The sequence below is a fragment of the Pyricularia grisea genome, assembly GCF_004355905.1.
Source record: "Pyricularia grisea strain NI907 chromosome Unknown Pyricularia_grisea_NI907_Scaffold_4, whole genome shotgun sequence".
NCBI classification, from domain to species: domain Eukaryota; kingdom Fungi; phylum Ascomycota; class Sordariomycetes; order Magnaporthales; family Pyriculariaceae; genus Pyricularia; species Pyricularia grisea.
The window spans coordinates 3,141,981-3,165,515 of record NW_022156718.1 but is presented as its reverse complement, the minus strand read 5'-3'; the positions used below and the strand labels follow the sequence as shown (position 1 = coordinate 3,165,515).

The following is a 23,535-nucleotide window of genomic DNA, read 5'->3' as shown; positions in this document are numbered from 1 at the left end:
TTTGCCCCACAGTTATCAACTTCTTGTGAAATGTTACACAGCATAAAAGATAAGAAGTGCAGGACTTCCCCAATCCAGGGTTTAAGGAGGGAGTAATATCTTATGCAAGCAAAGTACGGTACTTTGGTAATAACATATGATAGAGAGAGCATGGAGAGGCTTTTTCTGCAATGTAGAGAAGACTTTTACACTCTGGAGCTCAGGCTTAATCACCAATCTGACGTAATGAATAGTTTCCCGTACACCGAAACCATATTTCAAACATTGAGACTACTATAACCCATATTCAACTACCCAAGGAAGATGCAAGAGTCCAAGCACCCGATGACAACCAATATCCATCCCCAGAAAGCTTTGACAGCCTGCAACGTCAACCTTGTTTTTGCATTGTTCTCTTCTCCGAGGAGGACTAGTTCTAGCCCTTCTCGATCCGGCCGAGACGTCTACGACAAGGAAGCCAGATAAAAAGTCCCTTCTATCATCGTGCAGCAAAGAAAGTGGGTTAAGATCGACAGGTTTGGGCCTCCTTATCGACATACCTCCGAAGTAAGTAGAGCAAAAATCTCGGATTCCGTGCACACGGCCGAGGAGTTAAAAGGATTTAGAGATTGTCACATCCACCGGGAAAACAGAAAAGGACGGAAATAGATACCTGCCGCTAGGGTACTGCGTGGCTCTCTATCTCTTTTTGTTGGGTCTACATTTGCCACGGTCATCCTGCAGAGTACACGCAATGAGGCGAAGGGGAATCCAATCTCTATGGTGGGATAAGGCAGGCGGCATGCAGTCAGTCATCTCGTTTATCAGTGACAAAAGAACCTGACCCGAGGACTAATATTTGGTTATGCACAGGATCTTGCATCCGGAGATGGGTGAATGACGGGTGAGTACAGGGTCGGTTAGGAGCACAATCGGGGGAAAACAGAAAGTCCATGGGTGTGGGTTTTTGACAAAACGGAGGGTTCACCTATCTGACAGAATAAACGACTCAGGACCGATTGGGCTTTCCCTCTTTTTTTTTGATGCTTTGGTCCCCTGTATCGTGTGCTATTTGTGTAAGTCCGCCGGTTTTGAACTGCATCTCAGGAGAGCAAAAGATGGGATGAGATGAACAGGGATGGACGGGCCGGCTGGGGCGAGGCGAAGCGATGTCGTAGTCAAGGAAGGAAAAAATAGAGCAAATAAAAAGATTGGAAAAGATTATAGAGACGCCACTTCATCATCAGTCGGAACGTCCGAGGGTTGAGAATTGAATCAGATCTCTTGTCGTCTCATGAGGGGTAGAGATAAACAGAAGTTCGATGTTAACCCACTGAGACGTTTGGGGAGTGTAGAGTGTGCGAGAAACAAAAAGGAGGGGTGTGGGACATGTAAGCTGTGTCAGGATATGTACGTCTCGGCGATAGATAGTGACCGCAGTATGCAGCATTACAGTAGTCATTGAAGGAAAAAAAAGGCAAGAGTTCTAAATAAAACAAAACAGCTGATTTTCGATGTTTGCCTTGGAAGATCTTCAAATAAACTGACGTGATCCTGAGGGGTAAATAGAATGTTAAAGACATCTCGCAGACAACTTTTACCGTAAATGGCAGAGTCCTTGTAAGTCTGAACAGTATGATTGGTTGGAGATGGTTATCTCGGCCTTTCGAGATCCTTCGGAGAACTTGAAATCCCCTGACCTATGGAATGAGCCAAAACAAAATATCAACAGCCATCCTATCACATGCTTGATCAACATGCTGTCCATGTATGCTCGCCTATGCATCCCAATAGGAACGGGGCCGAAGGACTGGGTCCAATCTGCAGCAAGCAAGACGTGCATGTAATATGGTGGGAATTTTAACCTCGTATTAATTTCTCACATAAGGTTGCAACTGTAGGCGAATCATCTCGAGATTTTCCCAAAGTGTCACCAAGAGCTGCAGTGCGGTGAGATCCTTTCCCTAATCCGGGTATAGCTGGCGCGGAGACCCGAAAAGAACAAACCAAGCCAAAGAATAAGAATTTCTTTTTTTTTTGAAGGATGCAAACAAACTAAGAATGACAAGGCTTTTCCCTCGGACGTGGCGCCCCGGAAGTGAACAAAGGGGGGCGTATAGCAACGTGTCCGTCGAGGAAAGCAAAAGATGAAGCCCTGATGGCGTTGAAGAGGCTGCTGCACCAGCCATCCTTTTCAGGTGATTGCGAAGAGGGGGGAAAAAAGAACCCTCGAAAAAAAAGCCAAAACAGAAAAAATAATAAGTGGTAGTAGAAAGAAAAACCACAAAAAAAAGCCCTACAGCTACGTGTTAGACCGCCAGTCGAGCCATGCATAACTTGGCATGTGTTTTGTGATGGGATAACGCTCAGAATGTGCAGCAAGGCTTTCATGGAATGTCGTGAATTGAAGGTAATACGCCGAGAGCCTCATCCATCGAGGGTTTAAGCGAGAGACCGATATTCTGCATATGCTGAGCTGGCCGATCTACACGGTGTTCGCGTTGTTATCCCAGTAAACTATACATGTTCTTGACAGTGCATTTGTTACCATAAAAAGATACACAATCAAGAGTCAAAATTCATTACTAAGACTTACAAATCATCCCTGATCCAGGCATTCCTGAGCGGTCAAAATTATTTCGTGTTCCTCAGAGATCGTGTCTCAAGCCGAGATGCATATGCAGCCTCGAGGGTTATTGGGAAGAACCTCGCGATCACCATGATTCAAGGGGAGGGAGGGGGGTGTGTGCATGTAGAACAACGCAAGAAACAAACAAACAAACCTGCATTTCTTCCTTACGGAAAATTCAGATATCGCCGCTGAGCCAAAGCAAATATGTTTGATGCAGGTGAGCACAAGAAAACAAGACCAAACAAAGAAAAATAATAAGAATGGCAGGCAGTAATGTGCGTTTTGTTTTTTTTGTTCTCCCTCAAAAGCTTACACCGGCCTGCACGAGATATGCAAGCTGAAAGCGGTGGAGAAGCCCGTGGCTTAGGCAAGACCATACGGATATTATTGTCCGCATCAACGGGTAATCATCGCATCACCAAAGAAACAAGGTGAGAGGCGGGGGAAAAGTAACGTCGAGCGACCCTTTTCCTGGCTTGGTCGTGTTTATGTTGGGGGCTTGCAGCAACTTGTTTTTCTTTTTCCCTTCTTTTTCTTTTATTTTGATTTCTTTTGTCACACCTTTTGGGAGGGTTATAGCAGGGGGGTGCCAAAGCAAGAGGCAGAAAGAAGAGGCAGGCTTTGTGTCACCCCGTTCGGGACTCGTCCAAAAACGGACGAAAAAAAAAACAGGGGTCTAAAAGAAAATCGAAGGCAAAATGAATCCAGTGGTAGCGGCTGAAGAAGATACAGCGGGTATGCCTATAATAGAGATCGCTAAGCATTTGAAGGGACATGCAAGGTAAGCTGAGGGTTGCCGGCCGCTAAGAGATTGGACAGTCAGCCCGAGACCCAGCAAAAAAAAAAAAAAAACAGCAGGCAAGGCAAATATGCAAGGCAATACTACGAGAGCGCGGCTGTTGCATATTGAACAATTGGGTTTTTTTTGTCTTCGATATTACGTGATGCACACTCCCCCATCACCCGCATATGAAGCAAGATCGGACGTCCGGCGCATCACACAACTACTAGAACGAATATTGGATGGAAACAACATCCAGATAATCCATTGGAAGGTTAACTAGCACACTGATACACGAAATTTGTAATGAGAAAAAAAGAGGGATAGTTGGGTAAGAAAAAGACAACCATGGATCTCATTGCCGGGCGGCGCCTTTGGGAGCGCCTGGCCCCTCGGTTTTCATGATAGCCGGTACCAAAAGAAACATCAATTCCCTCGACCCATATTGCCTTGAGCCGTGTTCGGAATTGGTAACACCAAAAGTGGTCGTCGACGCGTTTCTTCTGCGCTTGGCCAGTCCCAATTCGAGTCAGCTACAATATAGACTGTAAAGCCACACCGTCATGATGCCAGCGCTGGTCGAGATGGGTTGTTTTGTTTTGTTTCTGGGCAGGGTGCGGAACATGGATAGAAGGATAAGTTGGCAGTTTTGACTGGATTGTAGTACCACGTAAACGTCCAATCTGAGACAGGCCAGGGTAGGGGATCGGGGACCGGAGGATCATGGTACAGACGGTTTCTGAACAAAGAAGGAAGAGCCTTCTAGATTTTGGAGGTGTTCGTCGCAATAGGCTGGCGTGTTTTTTTTTCTGCTTTTTTATGTTTTAATATATTCAATGTTCCATTTCCAACACAGACACACAAACCCACCCACCCAACATCCCGATGCGGAACAAAAAGTGACGCCAATTTGCCGATGACCATGGGATGATGAGATCACTGACGTGAATGAAGTCGGAAATGTTTCGCAGGGCTTACCATAACCAGGGAGACCAAAACCTTGTGGGAATTAAGGGCCTATCTGCAAATCAAACCCTGACAACGTCTTGCTAATATTATACTGGGGTGTGGTCAATATAATTCGTTTACCGTTTTTGTATCCCCAGCCGAGCATAATGTGATAATCGATCGATTGTGAATGCCAAGTAATAATTCGGCATGCTTTATTTAATACTGTAGAATGTTCATAAGCTTGACTGATCCTGGGGCTCATCTGAACGCTGGTTGCAGATGCGGTGAAGCCCGATTATTCCGATAATGATTATGGCAACATGAGCAGGTAACTTGTAAAGACACAGGGGGTCCAGTTGACCTGAGGTGAGCTGTGGCCTGGCCTGACCTGACCTGACCTGGACCTCACCCTAGGACAAGCAACGCTCTGGCTGGTCAAGGAATCATCAATCTTATCTTTGCCCGTGGAGTCTTCACTTTCAACTAGGGATTTTACCATCTCGACTTGATCCTTTTAGGTCATTTTCTTTTTTTGAGTTGTTGTTTTCCCATGTGCTCTTCAGCGGCTACCTCCCCCACAGATGAGCCTGGACGATCAGGCATTGGGACGAGCGGTGGCAGCCGGCCGACGTTGTTCGTTTGAAGGGGAAATTGTACTGGGAAAACATATGGAAGTTGACATAGAAACGAAGCCTTAGTCGACCTTGAGAGGCCCTGGCACATTAACCGTCGTAATTTCTATGACCTAGGAAGCACGGACGAAGAAGGCTGGAGCCACGATTTGTTTTTGTTACGGTTCTTTTGTTACGATCTTTTTTTTTTTTTTTTTTTTTTTTTTTTTTTTTTTTTTTTTTTTTCCCTCTGGAGCAGACGAGGGTGTTACCTGGAATGTAGTTCCACACGGGTTTCAATGGTCCTTGGTCTAGTAGAGCCTGTGCGCTGTTGTTAGTTCGTATCATTACAGATCCGCGTGAGGAGAAGAAAGCTCTTGGCAAGGTTGTGACCGGTTCTAAGGAAGAAAAACAGATTGAGGGAAGAAACAAACAATTTTGGTAGCTCCAGTTCCTAAGGCTAAAGCAAAAAAAGGGGTGGGGTGGCTTCAAAGAAGGACAGTGGAAGGAAGACCCACAATTGAATTGCCTTGACTGGATGTTACGTAGCAATACACCGCTGGGATTTGCCTACTTTACTCTTCCCCGCAGATGACCCACCTGGCGCAGGTACCGTTGAAATTTCATTGGTAGTCCGAGTGATTGGAGCTGCTTTGAACTGTCGCGTGGGCGTGAGGCTCCAAGAAGAATAAAAAACCAATGCTTGGACCACACCTGTCAGTGCGGCTGGAAAGTGTGTTGGTAACGCCTTGGCGACAACGACAAACAAAAAAGAAGTTTCGCCGCCTCTTGCAAATTTCTGTAATCAAATCAACCCACCCAAACCAAGAGTATACGAAATGATTTTTTTTTTCTTGTTCTTCCAACGAATTGTAGGAATTGCCACCCTTATCAGTTAATATTACGCGCCATTCTCAATGACCATGTCGCTTGCGGCGCCTGTTTTGAGAGGGGTAAAGTTCCGTTCGGATGTCCTTGGGGAAGACCGGACTAACAGTCCGGTGGTGGACGTGTTGCGAAACTGAGCCAACCAAGCCCATCGACCGCCCAAAACAGACCACACACACACAATCACTCACACACACCAGGCACACGGCCTGAGCAACATTTCTTCTATCATGTTTGTTTTTCGTCGTATCGAATCCGTGCACTTTTGATTCGAGTAGGCACCCAGACATTGGCTACGCAGCCGTGCCTACTGCTGAAACGATTACACATGCATCCTCCGTATTTTGCTACACGTTCTGAGTGGGGCGAGAACTGATTGCGATTAATCTGCCTCGTTCACTTCTGATATGCAGCCATCGATATACTGTATTTGCATCGGGACATGGACTGTGGACATACAGACAGACCGCTCTACCGGAATCAGTCAGTTCATCGTAGATGCACCAGAGGATTATGCGCCTGAGAGGTACGTACCTTACCAACGCAAGCAGGTTTATGCAATGTAGGAGACGGCACATCACATTTTCAGACTATCACCTACATCTGGATACATTCCCGTCTGGATGTCTTTTGTTTCGTTGTCGTTGTCGTGATGATGATGCATCATTATCAATCATACAATGGGTCTGTCTCAGTACACGTATCTATCTCATTCTTTTTCATTCACTGTTGTTTGATTTACAATCAATCTTTGACCAGCCCTTCCCGCGTATCCAAGGTACCCGTCTGCCTAGTGGCTAGGCAGAGGCGCTACTGTCATCAGAGCGTTGCTTCCTTATCGGATCATGGTCCATGCCTGCTTACAGTACAGGCGGGCTATATACTTCTAGACTGCAGAGAGAATTGTACTTTCCTAAAAAGGTACGTACCTACTTGAGCAAAAGAAGGAAAGAAAAAAAGAGGGTCTCCACCACCATCACCACCACCACCACCACCACCACAACCACAACCACAACCAAACAGGTCCCAAGTTGGGTCCATGTCAGCAGATGTCACAGGGCTCCTAGTGGATACTAGTCCCTTGCGGAAAGTAAACGTTTACTGCTATAGTCTTGCGAGGCAAAAAAAAAAAAAAGTAGAGCTTCGGTCACCGACCGGATCCACTCGCGTCGGGGCGCTGCCATCCAACCGGAAATGTACAGGGATCAAGGTCATGGACGCCGCAGGGGCGTGTCGCTACGACCCCTTGACCCATGATCCTCTTGATCTCACTCCCTCGAGCAGGCGTCGTTCCATCCTGTCCCTTCTCCCATGGGTATTGCCCGTGTGCCTCGCCCTGGGACCGGGCCCACCTGCTCGGACTAGGAAGCATACACACCGACGGACGATCTGCCATCTCGGATGGTATTTTTGGTACTACCCAGTTCTTTTAGCCCCCGGGCCCGGGAGTGATAGTTTAGATATATAAGCTTCGTCGATGGTTCCTCCATACATTTGAATTTTTCTCTGTATCTCGACACGCACGATCTCGACTCTAGAGGAATACATGCTGACAACCATCAAAATGGCGGACAAGCTGGCTTTCCTCCTCTTCGGAGACCAATCTCTGGACACCCATGGATTCCTCGCCGAGTTCTACCGTCACGAGGATCGGGGAATACTCGCAAAGGCCTTTCTCGACCAGGCTGCCCAAGCTCTGAGGAAAGAGATCGAAAGGCTACCAAGGCTGGAGAGGTCGAGGCTGCCCGTGTTCCGCACACTCCAACAACTAAACGAGCGGTATCACGCTCAAATCATCAAGCACTCCGGCCTCGACGGTGCTCTTCTATGTGTTGCCCAACTCGCTCACTACATTGAGTATGTTGAACCACCAATTGGGCACACCCACACACACACACACACACTCACAGCCTTGTCCTCCTTCCTTGAAGCAATACACTGACCTGAGAAATTCTCTTCCACCTGTAGCCACGCAGAGAAGAACCATGAAGATGTCACGCAGCACAACAACACCTACCTTGTTGGCCTTTGCTCCGGCCTCTTCGCTGCGTCCGCAATCGCTTCAACCCCATCATTGTCCTCTCTTGTTCCGGTTGCCGTGCAAACAGTTCTCATGGCTTTCCGGACTGGTGCACACGTTGCCGCCCTCGCCGAAAGGCTGGAGCCGGTCAGCGAGCGCTCCGAGAGCTGGACCTACATTGTTCCTGGCTTCACTGAAGAGGCCGCACAGAAGGAAATCTCGGGATTCCACGAGTCACATGTAAGCATAGCCTCACCAGAGCCTATTCGTCTACCTAATCTTGGGTCATCAGCTAACATGCCTCCGAAAATAAGGGTATCCCCCAAGCGAGCCAGGTGTACGTAAGCGCCAGCTCGTCCGCTAATGTTGCCATCTCTGGCCCTCCCACCACACTCAAGGCTTTCAGGGCCGCCACAAGCTCCCTGACAAAGGCCACGGCTATCCCTGTCTACGGCCCCTATCACGCCCCCCACCTCCACCGCCCCGAGGATATCGACAACATCCTGGGCCTCAACAACGCCGAGATGATTGACACTTTCCTGAACACCAAGCCCCGTTCCTCCGTCATGTCGTGCCTCACCGGCACCTGGTTCAACGAGTCCACCACCCGCGCCCTCTTCGCCGCTGTCGTCACTGAGATCCTCACCGAGACCTTGAGGTTCCACAATGTGCTCGACGGCTGCTTAAATCTGGCTCGTGGTTTTGACGGAAAGTCGTGCCTCATCATCCCCTTCGGCCCCACACAGCACGCCGCCACCCTGGCCAATCTCCTCAAGGCCGAGACCAGCTTGGATATCATCCTCCGCAAGGCCCCACAAATATCCAAGGAGAGCACCGATTCCGTGATTGGAAACCATGGACGTGGCAGCCGTGACAAGCTTGCCATTGTCGGTATGGCTGGTCGTTTCCCCGACGCCGCTAGCCACGAGAAGCTGTGGGAGCTTCTCTCCAAGGGACTGGACGTTCACCGTGTCGTCCCCGCCGATCGTTTCCCGGTCGAGACTCACTACGACCCCAACGGAAAGGTCATCAACAGCAGTCACACTCCTTACGGCTGCTGGATTGAGAAGCCTGGCATGTTCGACCCTCGTTTCTTCAACATGTCTCCTCGTGAGGCCTTCCAGACCGACCCCATGCAGAGGATGGCCCTGACCACCGCCTACGAGGCTCTCGAGATGAGCGGTTACGTGCCCAACAGGACGCCCTCGACCAGGCTGGACCGCATTGGTACCTTCTACGGCCAGACATCTGATGACTGGCGTGAGATCAACGCTGCCCAGGAGGTCGACACCTACTTCATCACAGGAGGTGTCCGAGCTTTCGGCCCTGGCAGGATCAACTACCACCTCGGCTTCAGCGGTCCTTCTCTGAACGTTGACACTGCCTGCTCTTCCAGTGCCGCTGCAATGAACGTTGCCTGCTCCTCCCTGTGGGCACGTGACTGTGACACTGCTATCGTCGGTGGTCTGTCCTGCATGACCAACCCCGATATTTTCGCGGGTCTGAGTCGTGGACAGTTCCTTTCCAAGAAGGGTCCCTGCGCCACCTTCGACAACAATGCCGATGGATACTGCCGTGGTGACAGCTGTGCCTCCGTCATTGTCAAGAGGCTCGACGATGCCATTGCCGACCATGATCGCGTTCTTGCTGTCATCCTTGGCACTGCCACCAACCACTCGGCCGATGCCATCTCCATCACCCACCCTCACGGTCCTACGCAGTCCATCCTGTCGTCTGCTATCTTGGACGAGGCTGGTGTTGACCCCATCGATGTTGACTACGTCGAGATGCACGGTACCGGTACTCAGGCTGGCGACGGAACCGAGATGGTTTCAGTGACAAACGTCTTTGCTCCTGCCCACAGGAAGAGGCCTGCAGACCGTCCTCTGTACCTTGGTGCCGTCAAGGCCAACCTTGGTCACGGTGAGGCTGCTTCCGGTGTCACGGCTTTGTGCAAGGTTCTGCTCATGCTCCAGAAGAATGCCATCCCTCCCCACGTCGGTATCAAGAAGGGATCCGTCATCAACAAGACCTTCCCCAAGGACCTTGGTGAGCGCAACGTCAACATTGCTTTCCACCTGACGCCATTCAAGAGGTCAGACGGCAAGCCCCGTAGGGTCTTCATCAACAACTTCAGCGCTGCTGGTGGTAACACTGGTCTGCTGCTCGAGGATGCTCCTCCTGTTGAGCCTGCCACCCAGGACCCGCGCAACGTCCATTTGATCACCATTACTGGCAAGTCTAAGTCTGCCATGATCCACAACGCGGAGAGGCTCATCCAATGGATGGACGAGAACGATGACACCCCCATCTCCCACATTGCTTACGCCACCACTGCTCGTCGCATCCAGCACTACTGGCGCATGAACGTCACGGCCCAGGACCTGGGCGAGGCCAAGCAGGCCCTCAAGACCCGTCTCCAGGAGAACTTTGTCCCCGTCTCTCCCGAGCCTCCCAAGGTTGCTTTCATGTTCACTGGCCAGGGCTCTCACTACGCTGGTCTTGGCAAGGAGCTGTATGCCAACCACGCCGTTTTCCGTCAGGCCATGAACGAGTTCGACAGGATTGCCCAGATTCACGGCTTCCCGAGCTTCATGCCCCTGATTGACGGCAGCGAGCCTGACGTCGCCAAGCTCGAGCCCCTCATCGTCCAGCTTGGTCTTTGCTGCTTCGAGATGGCCCTGGCTAAGCTCTGGGCTTCTTGGGGCATCAAACCTGCTGCGGTCATGGGCCACAGTCTTGGCGAGTATGCTGCTCTGCACGTTGCCGGTGTTCTGTCTGCCAGTGACACCATCTACCTCGTTGGTGCTCGTGCCAAGCTTCTCGTTGAGAAGTGCACTGCCGGCACCCACGCCATGTTGGCTGTCATGGGATCAGTCTCCACTGTCCAGGAGGCTCTTGGAGAACGCGCCGGGTCCACCAACGTTGCTTGCATCAACGGACCCCGCGAGACTGTCCTCAGTGGTGAGGCTTCCGAGATGGCTGAGATCTCGCAGCAGCTTGGTGCTGCTGGCTTCAAGTGCACTCAGCTCAAGGTGCCCTTCGCCTTCCACTCGGCCCAGGTCGACCCCATCCTTGATGACTTTGAGAAGCTGGCCCGCGCTGTCCGCTTCAACGCCCCCAAGGTCCCTGTCATCTCGCCGCTCCTTGCCAAGCTCATTGACGATGAGCCCATCAACCCCAAGTACCTGCGCGATCATGCTCGTGACGCTGTTGACTTCCTTGGCGGTCTTGTTTCTGCCCAGTCGGCCGGTGCCATCGATGAGAAGACTGTCTGGCTCGAGGTCGGCCCCCACCCCGTCTGCGCCAACATGGTCAAGGCTGCTTTCGGTGTCTCGACTGTCGCTGTGCCCACTCTTCGCCGCAACGAGTCCACTTACAAGACCCTGAGCGCCAGTCTCTGCACCCTCCACACTGCTGGTCTGAACATCGACTGGAACGAGTACCACAATGACTTCCTTTCGTCCGTCAGGCACCTGGATCTTCCGTCGTACGCCTTCGATGAGAAGAACTACTGGCTGCAGTACGAGGGCGACTGGTGTCTCAGCAAGAACCGCGTGGCCAAGGCTCTGCCTGCCCCTACTGCCATCGCTAAGCCCAAGCTCGAGACCACCACTGTCCAGAAGGTTGTCAGCGAGGAGATCAAGGGCGACGTCGCTGTCGTCGAGGTCGAGTCCAACTTGTCTCGCGAGGACCTTCGTGGCGTTGTTTCCGGCCACTTGGTCAACGGTGCTCCCCTCTGCCCCTCTTCGCTGTACGGAGACATGGCCATCACCACCTGTCAATATGCCTACAAGCTGCTCCGCCCCGAGTCTGAGAACATCGGCGTCAACGTCGCTCACATGGAGGTCCCCAAGACTCTCATCTTCGATGACGCTGCTGAGAGCCACATCCTGAGACTCACAGTCACTGCCAACGCTGCTCAGAACAGCGCCGACCTGGTCTTCCACACCGGCGAGGGCGCCAAGCGTGTTGACCATGCCAACTGCAAGGTCTACTTCGGTAACACCGAGGACTGGCAGGGAGAGTTTGACCGCGTCTCTTACCTCATCAAGTCTCGCGTCGATGGTCTCATCGAGTCCGAGAAGGATGGCAAGGCATCTAAGATCGGCCGTGGCTTGGCCTACAAGCTGTTCGCCGCCCTTGTCGACTACACTCCTCGTTACCGCGGTATGGAGGAGGTTGTCCTCGACAGCGAGACTTGCGAGGCTACTGCTCAGGTCAAGTTCCAGACCACTGAGGCCGATGGCAAATACGTCTTCAGCCCCTACTGGATCGACAGTCTGTGTCACATCTCTGGCTTCATCATCAATGGAACCGACGCTGTCGACTCGCGCGAGCAGGTCTTCATCTCCCACGGATGGGGCTCTCTCAGGTTCTCTGAGCTGCCTGTCGCCACCAAGAAGTACCGCAGCTACATCCGCATGCAGCCCATCAAGGGTAACAAGGTCTACGCTGGTGACGTTTACGTCTTTGACGGCGAGAAGATCATTGGCATGTGCGGTGACTTGAAGTTCCAGGCCATCCCCCGCAAGGTCCTCAACATGATGCTGCCCCCGCGTGGATCTGCTGCCATCGCCGCTCCCGTCCGCGCCGCTGCTCCCGCTGTCAAGCCTGCTGTCAAGGAGAAGAAGGCTTCCTCCACCAAGGAGAAGACCAAGGGCGTCACCCCCAAGAACATCGCCAAGGTCAACCAGAAGCTCACCTCGGTCGTCTCCCAGGTGCTCGACATCCTTGCCAAGGAGGTTGGTGTCAGCCACGACGAGCTTGCTGACAACATTGCCTTTACGGATCTGGGTGTCGACTCGCTGATGTCGCTTACTGTCAGCGGTCGCATTCGTGAGGACATGGACCTGAGCATCGACTCCCATGCCTTTGTTGACCATCCTACCATTGGCGCTTTCAAGGCGTTCCTCGCTCAATTTGAGGGACCTGCCGCTTGTGAGGACAGCTCCAGCAGCAGCTCTTCGGTTTCAGGTGATATGGACTCTGAGTCTGATGTCACTACCCCTGCCGACGAGAGCGACACTGCTTCGGTCAAGGGCGAGAAGATGGACGGCAAGGCTGCTACGGCTGATACTAACGAGCTCCAGGAGGCCATTCGCAACACCATCGCCACAGAGATGGGCATGGACGTTGAGGAGATCATCGCCGCTCCTGACTTGGCCAGCCTGGGAATGGACTCGCTCATGAGTCTCCAGATCCTGGGCACCCTCAGGGAGAAGACTGGCATGGATGTTCCGTCGGATCTCTTTGTCTCCAACCCTTCGCTCAAGGACGTCGAGCGTGCTCTGGGAATTGTCCCGGCTGTCGCAAAGCGTCCTGCTGCCCAGGCTCCCCCGGCCAAGTCTAAGCCTTCCAAGTCTGAGAAGGTCAAGCCTTGCCCACCCACCACCTCGATCCCCCCATCTCAGGTGACGGCCACCATCTACAAGCCACCCCGCCCTACTGAGATCCCCGACACCATGCCTCACCGCAAGGCCACATCGGTACTTCTGCACGGTAGCCACAAGACCGCCACCCATCACCTCTTCATGGTGCCCGACGGCAGCGGTTGTGCCACTTCCTACACCGAGATGTGCAACGTGGGTCCCAACTGGGCCGTCTGGGGTCTCTTCTCGCCATTCATGAAGACCCCTGAGGAGTACAACTGCGGTGTCTACGGCATGGCCGCCAAATTCATCGAGGAGATGAAGCGCCGCCAGCCTGTCGGACCTTACAGCCTCGCTGGATGGTCCGCTGGTGGTGTCATCGCCTTTGAGATTGTCAACCAGCTCATCAAGGCCGGCAACGAGGTCGAGAACATGATCATCATCGACGCTCCTTGCCCCGTGACCATCGAGCCCCTCCCCAAGTCCCTGCACGCCTGGTTCGCCTCGATCGGCCTGCTGGGCGACGGCGACGCGGACAAGATCCCCTCGTGGCTACTGCCCCACTTCGCCGCCTCGGTCACGGCCCTTTCCAACTACACGGCCGAGCCGATCCCCAAGGACAAGTGCCCCAAGGTCATGGCCATCTGGTGTGAAGATGGCGTCTGCCACCTGCCTACCGACCCCAGGCCTGACCCTTACCCATCTGGACATGCCCTCTTCCTCCTCGACAACAGGGTCGACTTTGGCCCCAACCGCTGGGATGAGTACCTTGATATCAACAAGATGACCATGAGGCACATGCCCGGCAACCACTTCTCGATGATGCACGGCTCTATGGTAAGTTCGAATTTGCAAACAATTCCTAACCATATCTTCAAGCATACATGTACTAACTCTACTCCCAATCAACAGGCCAAGCAGCTTCAAGGATTCATGCAAGAGGCTCTGCAATAAATTGCAAGCAAATCTCTTGACACTCATACGCGCATATGACATTCGCTGTTATCAACATTTTCCTTTATTCTAATCTGTGTTATCATGACTTTTGACGGGTTGGCCTTAGGGACGTGACTAAGTCTTATTTGGCACAAAAAGAGCCCGTCATACTAATAGTGTTTTTTTTGGATCTCATTAGAAGCCTTGATGGTTATTATCCTGTTCTTGTTTTACTTTTGACGAGCAAAGCGAGTTTTCCATGTGGATTTTATTTCATTGTGGCTTTTTCTTATTTCTCATGTCGCATTTTTTTGGCTTTTTCTTTGACACTTGAACACACTGACATCACACACACACACACAAGTAGCGTTGTTCTGCATCGCGGCTTTTGTTTCATTATCATCTTTTTCTTTTGTTGTTTCCTTTTTTTCTTATTCCCTGAATTGTTCTGGCATAAGGTTCACAATATCGAGGGCGTTGTTCCAAAGCATCTCAAAAACAATGAGTGTTTTTTTTCTGTTATCATTTGCATTATATATAGATCTAGTGCTATTTTATCGTTATACTCTAAAGTCTCTTGCTTTTCCATCTTGATTGTAATATGTGTGATTTGGTCTCGTGACTTGGCAGATATGAAAATGCAAAAGTATTTGTTAGCATATGGGTGGGAAAGGGTTAGAGGAACATAACAATCCTGAATAATGCTCTCCTCCCTCCCTCTTCTCTGCAACCTATCTGCATTTTTTTGGCTTCGAGCAATGACGGCTCTACCCTCCGACTCGTACAACGCCGAATAATGATGCAGCTGAAACGAAAAGCGTCGGTTTTCCAGCCCCAAGATGCATCACAACCTTTGGGCTCATATGGTTCGCCTCAATGACGTAAACAGTCTTTATTTTTTTTGTTTCGTTGCACAAACAAAAGTCTCCGCCCAGCATAGTACCAGTCAGCCCAATGCCCATGACTGCCCTACTTGATGAACAATATTGGTTGCACGACATATACCCAGGCACAAAAAAAAAAAAGTCACCCTGCCGAGAATCCAAGGGTTAGTGGACCTTTTGGTCCCCGGGCCAACTTTCCCCGAGCCGTCTTGTTTTCTTTTCGGCATGCTCGGGTCGGCAGTCGGGGAAACAGCGAGTCCGGTTTCTGACTCGGGTCTTGATCTACTTTTTCTCGAGAGTAAGTGTTGAGAGGGAAGGCGCTGGTCAGTGAACGAATCAAGAGATTGGATTCTCATATTTGTCACAGAATGGGAAAGGGGGAAACAAATCTTTCCAGCAAGCAGCTGTCATGCATCTGAGCCATGTCATTCGATTCGCTGGCTTGTCACTTGAACTTACTGCATTGGGTAGGTGCCCTGTACCACCATTTCTCTTCGTATCTTTCCAGAGCCCAACCCCTTTGTCATAAGGCAGCTAGGATTTTGAACCTACACTACAGTTCTCTCATGGCATGACTCTTGGTGTAAAAAAAGAAAATAAAAATAAAAATAAACCGGTCCCTCTGACGGCAATGATGATCATCATCAGCACCCTCTTTGTTCAAGCTTAACACCGAAAATGCAGTAAACATCAAACCCCACCCTACAAATGCTAGAGCGGCCCGGAACCCACAAAACCTTGGAGGGTTACATCTAGCAGAAGTACAGAGAAAAGGAGAGGCAGCGGTAGGGAGGAAGATGAGGAAGGACCAGTGTCTTTTTTTTTTTCTTGCTAATACGAATCTGCTATTGTGTTGGTGGCTTGGGTTGCTGGGTACCCTCTATTTTGTTTTTTTTCAGCTGGCAATTGAAGAGGCAAAAGAAATGCAATGTGACCCCGGTTGCATGTTCGGCTAAGTATGTCTAAATGACCGCCCACACCACCACATACACCAGAAGCTTACAGTGTAAAAAAGCAAATTCAAATGTGAAGGATTCCATGATTGAGCAAAGAAAGGAGACGGGATAATGGGAGATTTTTTTTTCTTTTTCTTTTTATTCTCGCGAATGTGTGGATGGACAGATGAGGAGGGGGGGTTGGTTTTGGAGTGTGTTTGGGAAAGTGGACTTAGAGCGGAAGAGAGAGAAAATGAGTAGGGAATATGGAAGAAAGACAAAAACAAACCCCCCCCCCCCATAATCAACTATCAAATATGATCGTCTTGGCTCTCCCGACATAGGCGCTGCTGCACTCTTGACCTGCCTGCCTGCCTGCCGCCACAATCTGTACCGACCCGCCCTCAAGATCCACTCCCAAACCCCCCTGGTAAAAATAAAAAAAGCCCTTTCATATTGAGCATATATTGTCTTTCTGCAAATACCCCTGTGCTTGTTGCTGAAAATAGCAACATGACTCTTGAGGCTGAGGATGTATTATAGTAGTTGACATATGCGTGGAAGAGAAACGGAGAGAATGTGAGAGAGAGAGAAATGGACAAGAGGGAAGAAGCGAAATTGTCCAAATCACTTGGTTCTTTTCCAGACAACGTTCGGACTCAAGAGGGAAAAAAAAGAGGGCGGTAAATGTCGTATGTTCACAGGGACGGGATATAACAAAGAGAGGTGGCTAATAGGGCAGTCAACAGTAGGATACCTAAAGTCTTAATTATCTGGTACGCGGCTAAACAGACTTTATGCTTGTCAGCATCGTCACCAGATTTTGTTATTCTCTGTACTTGCTTTCTTCCTTCTTTTATTGACCTTACTGCCTACTTTACTGTACGTATTTCTCATTGCCCCCTATTAAAGTCGCAAGGTTTGCCCGATACGGCCTTTTTTTCATTTATTTATTTACAGAGTTGCAAAAAAACCTATCAATTGCAGGTGGGCAAATGCAAGCCAAAATATACGGGAAGCAGCCCTCCAACAGGCCAACATGCAGAAGCGAACCAGATTTTAATCGGCCCTGCTTTTCTTTGGGCTTTCCCCATCTTTTTAATCAATAGATCTAGGCTCCTTGGAGAGTAACAAAGTGCGGGGGGGTTGATGAAAAGTGGAAAGAGAATAATCAAAATTTTGTGGTTGCCTGATTGACGAAACAACACGAATAAAATAAGATAATATCCGAAAGAACGAATATGAAGGGAGTTTCTGTCCATAATTGTACCACGTATTCGACTGGATTTAAAAAAAAAATAGATTAAAGGTTTTTCTTTTTCTCCACACACAATTCTGATCAGGGTTTGAGTGGGCGCGGAAACGACGGGATGGGGGGGAACTGGAATGACAAGATATTTAGTACTTAATTACTATACGGTCCAATAAAAGTAGCCCAATAAACAGAAAATCACAAAAGAACGACGTCGATATTGGCTTGATGGTCACTACCCCTTCCCCCCCGGGCTGTCCCGTTTCTTTATTTAGCTTTTAAGTGGGCAATCGGGAAATCATAGTTCTCGATTCGTTATAGCTTTTTGTTTGCCTCAGCTTTTGCAAACAAAACAAGGTCATACCCTCGAACAATTCGCATCTCAAATATCATCCCTCCCTGGTCCTTGTTCAATCCATATCCACTCCACCCCAGCAAAACCCATGTTTCTAATCTGCCATTTTTGGCTGCTACCCTATGTTTGCCTGTCAAACTCCCCCTCTCCCGGTTCATGGCAATGACACAAACAGTAATGTAGAGACGACAAAAAAAAACCCCCCATTTTACAGAATCCCCCACCCACAGAACGAATCATTAACCTAGTTTAGAAGCTCGGAACTCTACAATCCCCATCTCCAACAACAACAAAAACAAAAAGACCGCTTATTCACTGACTGATAGTATGACTACAACTTTGCCCTTTTCGGTGGCGTACATGACCCGGGGCACAATCGATCAAGTCTTAGCGAACTTGGTACAACCTGACAACAGGAAGTGGGTATCACCATCTTCGAGACGGTTCTTTGCTACATAGACTACAAAGCTTTGTATAGTAAGACACACATCACATCCGCAGGCACGTGGCTTTTTGTTTTGTTTTCTCGAGGCAAGTTCAACCGCCGAGCCGCTGTTGAAAATAGCAACACACGCAAGGCGGGGGAACGGAACAAAAGAAGAAATTTGAAATCCTGTCATACTTTTTGTCAGAGTCTTAGCGTAGACACGCCTTATTATACATCAATCAACTATCATGAGGAGGAGGGTGGGAAAAGCATACATGATATGATAATCTTCGGTACTCCGCAAATGGAAAACAGAGGGGAAAAAAGATGGGGTAAGAAAACAAAAAAAGGAACAGTCATGAACACCTGACCCCTCATAAGGAGAACAAAAAATCTCCAATTTCCCGTCCGATTTAACCGCACAAACCTAATCGGTCTAAGGGCTCTTTGGAGATCGGAGAGAACAGTAAGATGAGGAGATCGGGGGAGGGAGGGAGAACAAATTGAGACCATAGTAAGCGCGTTTTCGTGCCAAAACTCTGTTTTCGCAACTCTTTCTTATGCGACGTGATGAACAAGGACAAGGAGAAAGAGAAAGAGAGCGAGAGAGAGAGAGACAAGAAAACGACGAGTAGGGGCTTAGACGTCAATTGCGCCTGAGGTTAGATAATAAGCGCCGCTCGTGGACTGTCCAAAAAAAAAGTTTTGTGCTCTTTTCATCCGAGCTTCCTTCCTCACTTGTTTCTCTCGATCTTCCTTTTTTTTTCTCCCCCTTCTTCCAAGCTTTCCTTCGTTTCGTCAAGGCACGCTGACTGGACTTGATAGTAAGCCGCGAATGGACGATCCCCGCCCTGGTTTCCTAACCTTTCTCCATTCTCATCGTAGAGAAACCCCATGCAAAACAGGAGGGTAAGCAAAGAAAAAAAAGGAACTCCTGGGAAATCAACAAAGACGAAAAGAATGCGCTTTGACTTTCAAACACGGTTGTCTCTTTCACCCCCCAAAAAAAGACAGAGAGAGGATACAACCCGAGAACCCAAAGCAGACGGGTAGGATCATGCTGAGCGGCGGTCCCTTCTTTTCCTATTCGAGCAATATTTTCGGGTTCCGGCAGGACAGGCCAAGCCAAACTCCCCCTCCAAAACAAAAAAGCGAGCATCTTAGCTCTCGCTAATTTGCTGCCGAACCAATCTCGCAACCCTTGCCAATAGTGACATGTCCCCTATTACCACTCATCCTAGGGCTTCTCTTGTCAAAAAAAGAATATCCACCCAGAGCTTGGCAAAGAAAATAGGCCCGCGGAGGCTACTTGATTAAAAAGTTTATAGCAGAAAAAAAAACTCCTAAGCCACCGAAGCCATGTACTTAAAGCGATTGAAAATACCGCTGTTAAACAGCCAAAATGGAAATTCAAAACAAACATTTTTTTTCAAGATGGTGGGAGTGGGGCTCAGAAGCTGAAAATTCTCCTCTGTTGTTTTTTTTTTTTTTTTTTTTTGGCCGTTGTCTTTTTTCTGGTCTGGCCAGCCGTCCCGAGATAACGTGCAGAAACACCCAAATGCCCAATGAAAGAGAAGAGAAAAGAAAATGAGAAAAAAACGTAAAATACCACCAAGGAATAGCAAAATACCCACAAACGCCGCTGTTGCTTGACCAAAACCTGCCAGTGCACGAGAAAAAAAAACCAAAAAAAAAACCAACCAAAAACCGATGAAAAGATACATGGGTCCTATACAAAGCCCATATTATCCTTTCGTTGGTTTACTACCACCTCGACTGTTGACCCCAAAGTTTGGCCAAGATATGAAATCATCACCCTCGAGACCTCGGGATCCTCTGACAAGTCCGCTGAAACATCCCGGAATCGGGAATAGACCTCTTCCAGTTTTCGCAGTTCCCTCGCCAATATTTCAAGCTCGAGCCATCTCCCATCCTCGGCATTGACTTGATACGCTCCGAGACTAACTCCCAAACACCCACCCAGGTTTCCTAGGTTGCTGCCCATACCGTTGATACTGAGTGCTACCGGGCTGGTGCTGGCTGATGTACCATTGCTGCCACCGCTCCCAGTGGTGGCCATAATGTTGGTAGGGCTGCTGCTGTCAAAGTAGTTCTGAGCCGCGCTCTTGTAGCCTGCGGTTATCTTGCCCATGACTGTTGCGATGAGCATGGCAGCCGTGTGGGTCCCAGAACGGCTCATGCAGTTGGTGCAGGCCATAATTGTCGCACAGGCGTCCACCGCCTTGCGGTTCAGAGCCAAGACCATATCAAAAGGTGGGGATGACGGCGAGGAGGCGTTGTGTAGTGCCTGCAACGATTGCAGGCATCCTGTAAAGCATCCACAGGGTGTGTTGCCGTTGCCGCTTGTGTTGATCGAGTTTGTAGATGCTGCCTTGGCGCGAACCTGTGGCCTAAGTGTAGGCGTCGAGGATGGGCTCGGGAAGTAGTTTGCCATGCTCGCTGGCGTGGGGATGTGGGTTTGGCCATAACCAAACATGTCATGCGTTGACTGATGGTCTGTCCACTGTGACATGTTCGCAGGCATCGTAATGTCGAAAGATTGTGACCTAGCATGGTGGTTTTGGGGTATCGGTGCTACCATGGCGGGAGTGTCGCCAAAATGCGTGGTTGGGTTAAGGTCGTTGGGCGGCGTCCAGGGCATACTGGTGGTGTAGATATCTGTTGCACTTGCCGCTGCCATCATTTCCGCCTCCCTCGCAGCTCTCTCATCAACCCCGAGTAATGGGGTGAGACCATTCATGACACCTGGTGGCGTGTTCCAACCTGTGTCTATCCTATACAGGCCAGGACCATGCACATGTGTAGTAAACATCATTGCCTTGTCATCACCAACAGGGGAAAGGCCAGAGATATCGTTTGTGGATGGGTTCTGGTGTTGATTCAAGTTATGGTCTGACTTGGGCTTGCCTGCTCTTGTGGAAGGCGAGTAACGGCACTCGATGCCGCATGCCAGGCAACGAGAGCATATAGGCCTTGCCTTGGAGCATTTGACCTTGGCGAGGAAGCAACCATCGCAAGAAGCCCTCAGGCGAGGTTGTCTAGGCTTTGCAGAAGCTGACATGCTGGTGATGCCTTGGCAGCTAAGGTTGTTGTTGTTGTTGCACACTCGTTCTGTGTGATGGACGGCGGGAAGGTGTAGCTGAATAGTGAAAAGAGGGCAACAGTCAAGAGGATCAGGTCTATAATGTAAACAATTCGACCTGCAGCCTAGCCCTTGGTTTGAGATGGAGACTGTTGGGGTCCGTAGGTAGATTTAAAGGTGGTGGTGGGGGAACGCGGGCTATAAGAAAGAAGGCGTGCGTAGACCAAGATGTGGATGGGGCTGTCTGTACGCGCATATGTAAGTGACAAGCAAGCTCATGCGCATCAAGGTGGGCTTGTCATGTAAGAGTGCTTGTGCGTATTAAGTACTATGGGACCGTGACGCGTGATTACGTGAAATATGTATGTGTGTGTGTAGTGAGCTACTGGTGGGTTACCACAGGGCCCAGATCGATTTCAGGTCAATGAATCGTAACCGCAAGGCTAGCAGAATGCATTGAGCAGAGAGATTGTAGGCTTGGAGACAATTTATCGAGGCCGGATCCTGGGATTCCGGGGAGAACACACAAGATAAAATAAGAGAGGTATGGATTGGGTTATGAACAGGGGAGGCTGAGTTGCGACAAGGGGATGAACAAAAGTCAGGACCTGAAAATCCGAGATGATGCACGACAGGAAACTAGCGGCCTGCGGTAGAGGGGAGCGTTACCGGCTAAAGAAGATGGCACAACTCCAGGGCTGGCTGGATCCTTGCGGTTGTGAACTTTGCGAGCAGACCAGATTCGGCTGCCGCAGTCAGGTAAGGTAGGTAGTCAACTACAACCCACTCAAGGTACTCGGTACATACAATTCAATAAGCTTAGCAATTGTGGACCGGCCCAGGCCTTGCATTCCCAGGTTGAGCCCCTTGGTAAATGGCAGGTTGGCGGAAAAGAATACCAATGTGGAACCGTTTCCCGTTTTGTTTGTACTTGATGCCTGACCAAGTCAGTTGAATGAATTGGACGATAGACGGACGGACGAAAACAGAAAACATGAGTCGGCCGACGAACGACAAGAGCAGTTGGGACCTATCTGTGTAAGTTGAGCAAGGTAGGCAACCCTGGTGCTGCAAAATGACAACACTGATCCACGTAATAACCCACTCGGATTAGACTTTTCGTTTTCCCATTCTTGTATCTGACTGCACTTGCTCTTCAGGCGAGGATGGGTACCAAGGTTAAGGTAGTTCCCTAAGTTAGGTATGTAACGAAGCTAAGGTACCTAGGCATCAGCATTCATTCAACCGGCCCAATTACTATTTGTTGTGAAGAATTGATCAAAGTGGCAAAGTCTGGTTCGGTCTGGTATTGTTGAGCGAGGCGTTGTCCATCAAAACGGCTTAACCACGTTTTTTTTTTTTTTTTTTTCGCAGCAGCACTGGCACCATTCTATGCTTTTACCCACAACAGAGATGGGACTGGTTCCCGTACCCAAGGAGTAGGTAGGGTGACATTAAACGGGGAGTAGGCTCCTCCCTATCCCCAGCAAACGCAGATGTATGTATGCATGCAAGGTAGCATCTGTGTGTTTTGGTGGGTGGGCGGGCTGTTTCGTACTGTGCTTACAGGGGAGATTTCTACAGCTTTGCAGATACAGACAAGAAGGCATCAGGGATCAAGAACCAGGTGATCAGGTCAGCCAAGCTATGCACTGAGGGCCTCTAGAAGGGGAATAAGTTGCGGACAAAGAGTGAACGATGAAGAAAACAGATGCACAAGATGCCGCAGTGACAAGTCTTTTCCGCAATACAAAGGACTTGGCGACAGCTGGATGCATTGCCACATGCAACAATCAAATAAATCGGCTGCAAGCCTGCAGCCAGAATCATTCCCAGCGAGGCACCCACTGAAAGAAAAAAAAAAAAAAAAAAAAAAAAAAAAAAAGGAGAGAGTGAAAAAAAGCGGACTGTATGGGCCGGTATGGGGAAAAGCCAAAAAGGATGGGATATGACGGAAGCAGAAGCTGCACGTCCGAACGATTGGCGAGGGGTGAAAGAACGCGGAAGAAGTCTAGCCTGGTCTGATGAAATGGAATGGACCCAGTGGAGGGGCGATTGGCCTAGCCAGGAACGAAACCCTTTCAGATTGCCACCAGGTAATGGAATGGTAATGAGAGGGAGAGAGAGGGTAAGAAAACCCAAAAGAACGAGAAAAAAAAAAACAGGAAATCAGGCAAATCGATGATTGAGAAGGTCGGAATTTCCGGCGCGGCTGACCTGTTTGTCCCAGTATAATCATACCATCGAGGCAGTCAGCAACGGGCTTGGAGGGCTAAGACAGTAACACAGCAGCAATCTGATCCGATGGCGTCTGTCTGTATGTATGTATGTATGTATGTCTGTCTGTCTGTCTGTCTGTCTGTCTGTCTGTCTGTCTGTCTGTCTGTCTGTCTGTCTGTCTGTCTGTCT

The 23,535-nt window shown here is 49.7% G+C and overlaps 5 protein-coding genes across 5 annotated transcripts; 2 read left to right on the top strand and 3 right to left on the bottom strand.

The window, feature by feature from the left end:
• Window positions 1-303: 303 nt before the first annotated feature.
• PgNI_07641 (uncharacterized protein) lies at window positions 304-771 on the top strand (the record flags this gene model as incomplete). The annotated part of the gene is made up of 3 exons (XM_031127651.1): window positions 304-378; window positions 490-546; window positions 724-771. The coding sequence occupies 3 exons, from the start codon at window positions 304-306 to the stop codon at window positions 769-771; spliced, it is 180 nt and encodes a 59-aa protein (XP_030981138.1).
• Window positions 772-2,293: 1,522 nt separating this feature from the next.
• PgNI_07640 (uncharacterized protein) lies at window positions 2,294-2,663 on the bottom strand. Its single transcript, XM_031127650.1, has 2 exons — window positions 2,576-2,663; window positions 2,294-2,464 (listed from the first exon to the last, which is right to left on the bottom strand). Exons 1-2 carry the CDS (start codon window positions 2,595-2,597, stop codon window positions 2,367-2,369), a joined length of 120 nt encoding a protein of 39 aa, XP_030981137.1. The 5' UTR covers window positions 2,598-2,663; the 3' UTR covers window positions 2,294-2,366.
• A 4,658-nt stretch (window positions 2,664-7,321) lies between these two features.
• On the top strand, window positions 7,322-14,752 carry PgNI_07638 (uncharacterized protein). Its single transcript, XM_031127648.1, has 4 exons — window positions 7,322-7,699; window positions 7,811-8,102; window positions 8,177-14,071; window positions 14,147-14,752. The coding sequence occupies exons 1-4, from the start codon at window positions 7,389-7,391 to the stop codon at window positions 14,186-14,188; spliced, it is 6,540 nt and encodes a 2,179-aa protein (XP_030981661.1). The 5' UTR covers window positions 7,322-7,388; the 3' UTR covers window positions 14,189-14,752.
• On the bottom strand, window positions 8,546-12,733 carry PgNI_07639 (uncharacterized protein; the record flags this gene model as incomplete). Its single annotated transcript, XM_031127649.1, has 4 exons — window positions 8,546-9,589; window positions 9,707-9,940; window positions 9,965-10,724; window positions 10,806-12,733. The coding sequence occupies 4 exons, from the start codon at window positions 12,731-12,733 to the stop codon at window positions 8,546-8,548; spliced, it is 3,966 nt and encodes a 1,321-aa protein (XP_030981660.1).
• Window positions 14,753-19,752: 5,000 nt separating the features above from the next.
• PgNI_07637 (uncharacterized protein) lies at window positions 19,753-21,105 on the bottom strand (the record flags this gene model as incomplete). Its single annotated transcript, XM_031127647.1, has 1 exon — window positions 19,753-21,105. The coding sequence occupies one exon, from the start codon at window positions 21,103-21,105 to the stop codon at window positions 19,753-19,755; it is 1,353 nt and encodes a 450-aa protein (XP_030981151.1).
• Window positions 21,106-23,535: the final 2,430 nt, after the last annotated feature.

Bases quoted from the DNA above. Each gene is read 5' to 3' on its own strand.
- PgNI_07640 (XM_031127650.1), bottom strand. From the start codon at position 2,597: ATGCCTGGATCAGGGATGATTT. The intron at 2,465-2,575 runs GTAAGTCTTAGT...AACACCGTGTAG, and splicing joins GCCTGGATCAGGGATGATTT to ATCGGCCAGCTCAGCATATG.
- PgNI_07638 (XM_031127648.1), top strand. From the start codon at position 7,389: ATGCTGACAACCATCAAAATGGCGGACAAGCTGGCTTTCCTCCTCTTC. The intron at 8,103-8,176 runs GTAAGCATAGCC...TCCGAAAATAAG, and splicing joins CGGGATTCCACGAGTCACAT to GGTATCCCCCAAGCGAGCCA. The intron at 14,072-14,146 runs GTAAGTTCGAAT...CCCAATCAACAG, and splicing joins CGATGATGCACGGCTCTATG to GCCAAGCAGCTTCAAGGATT.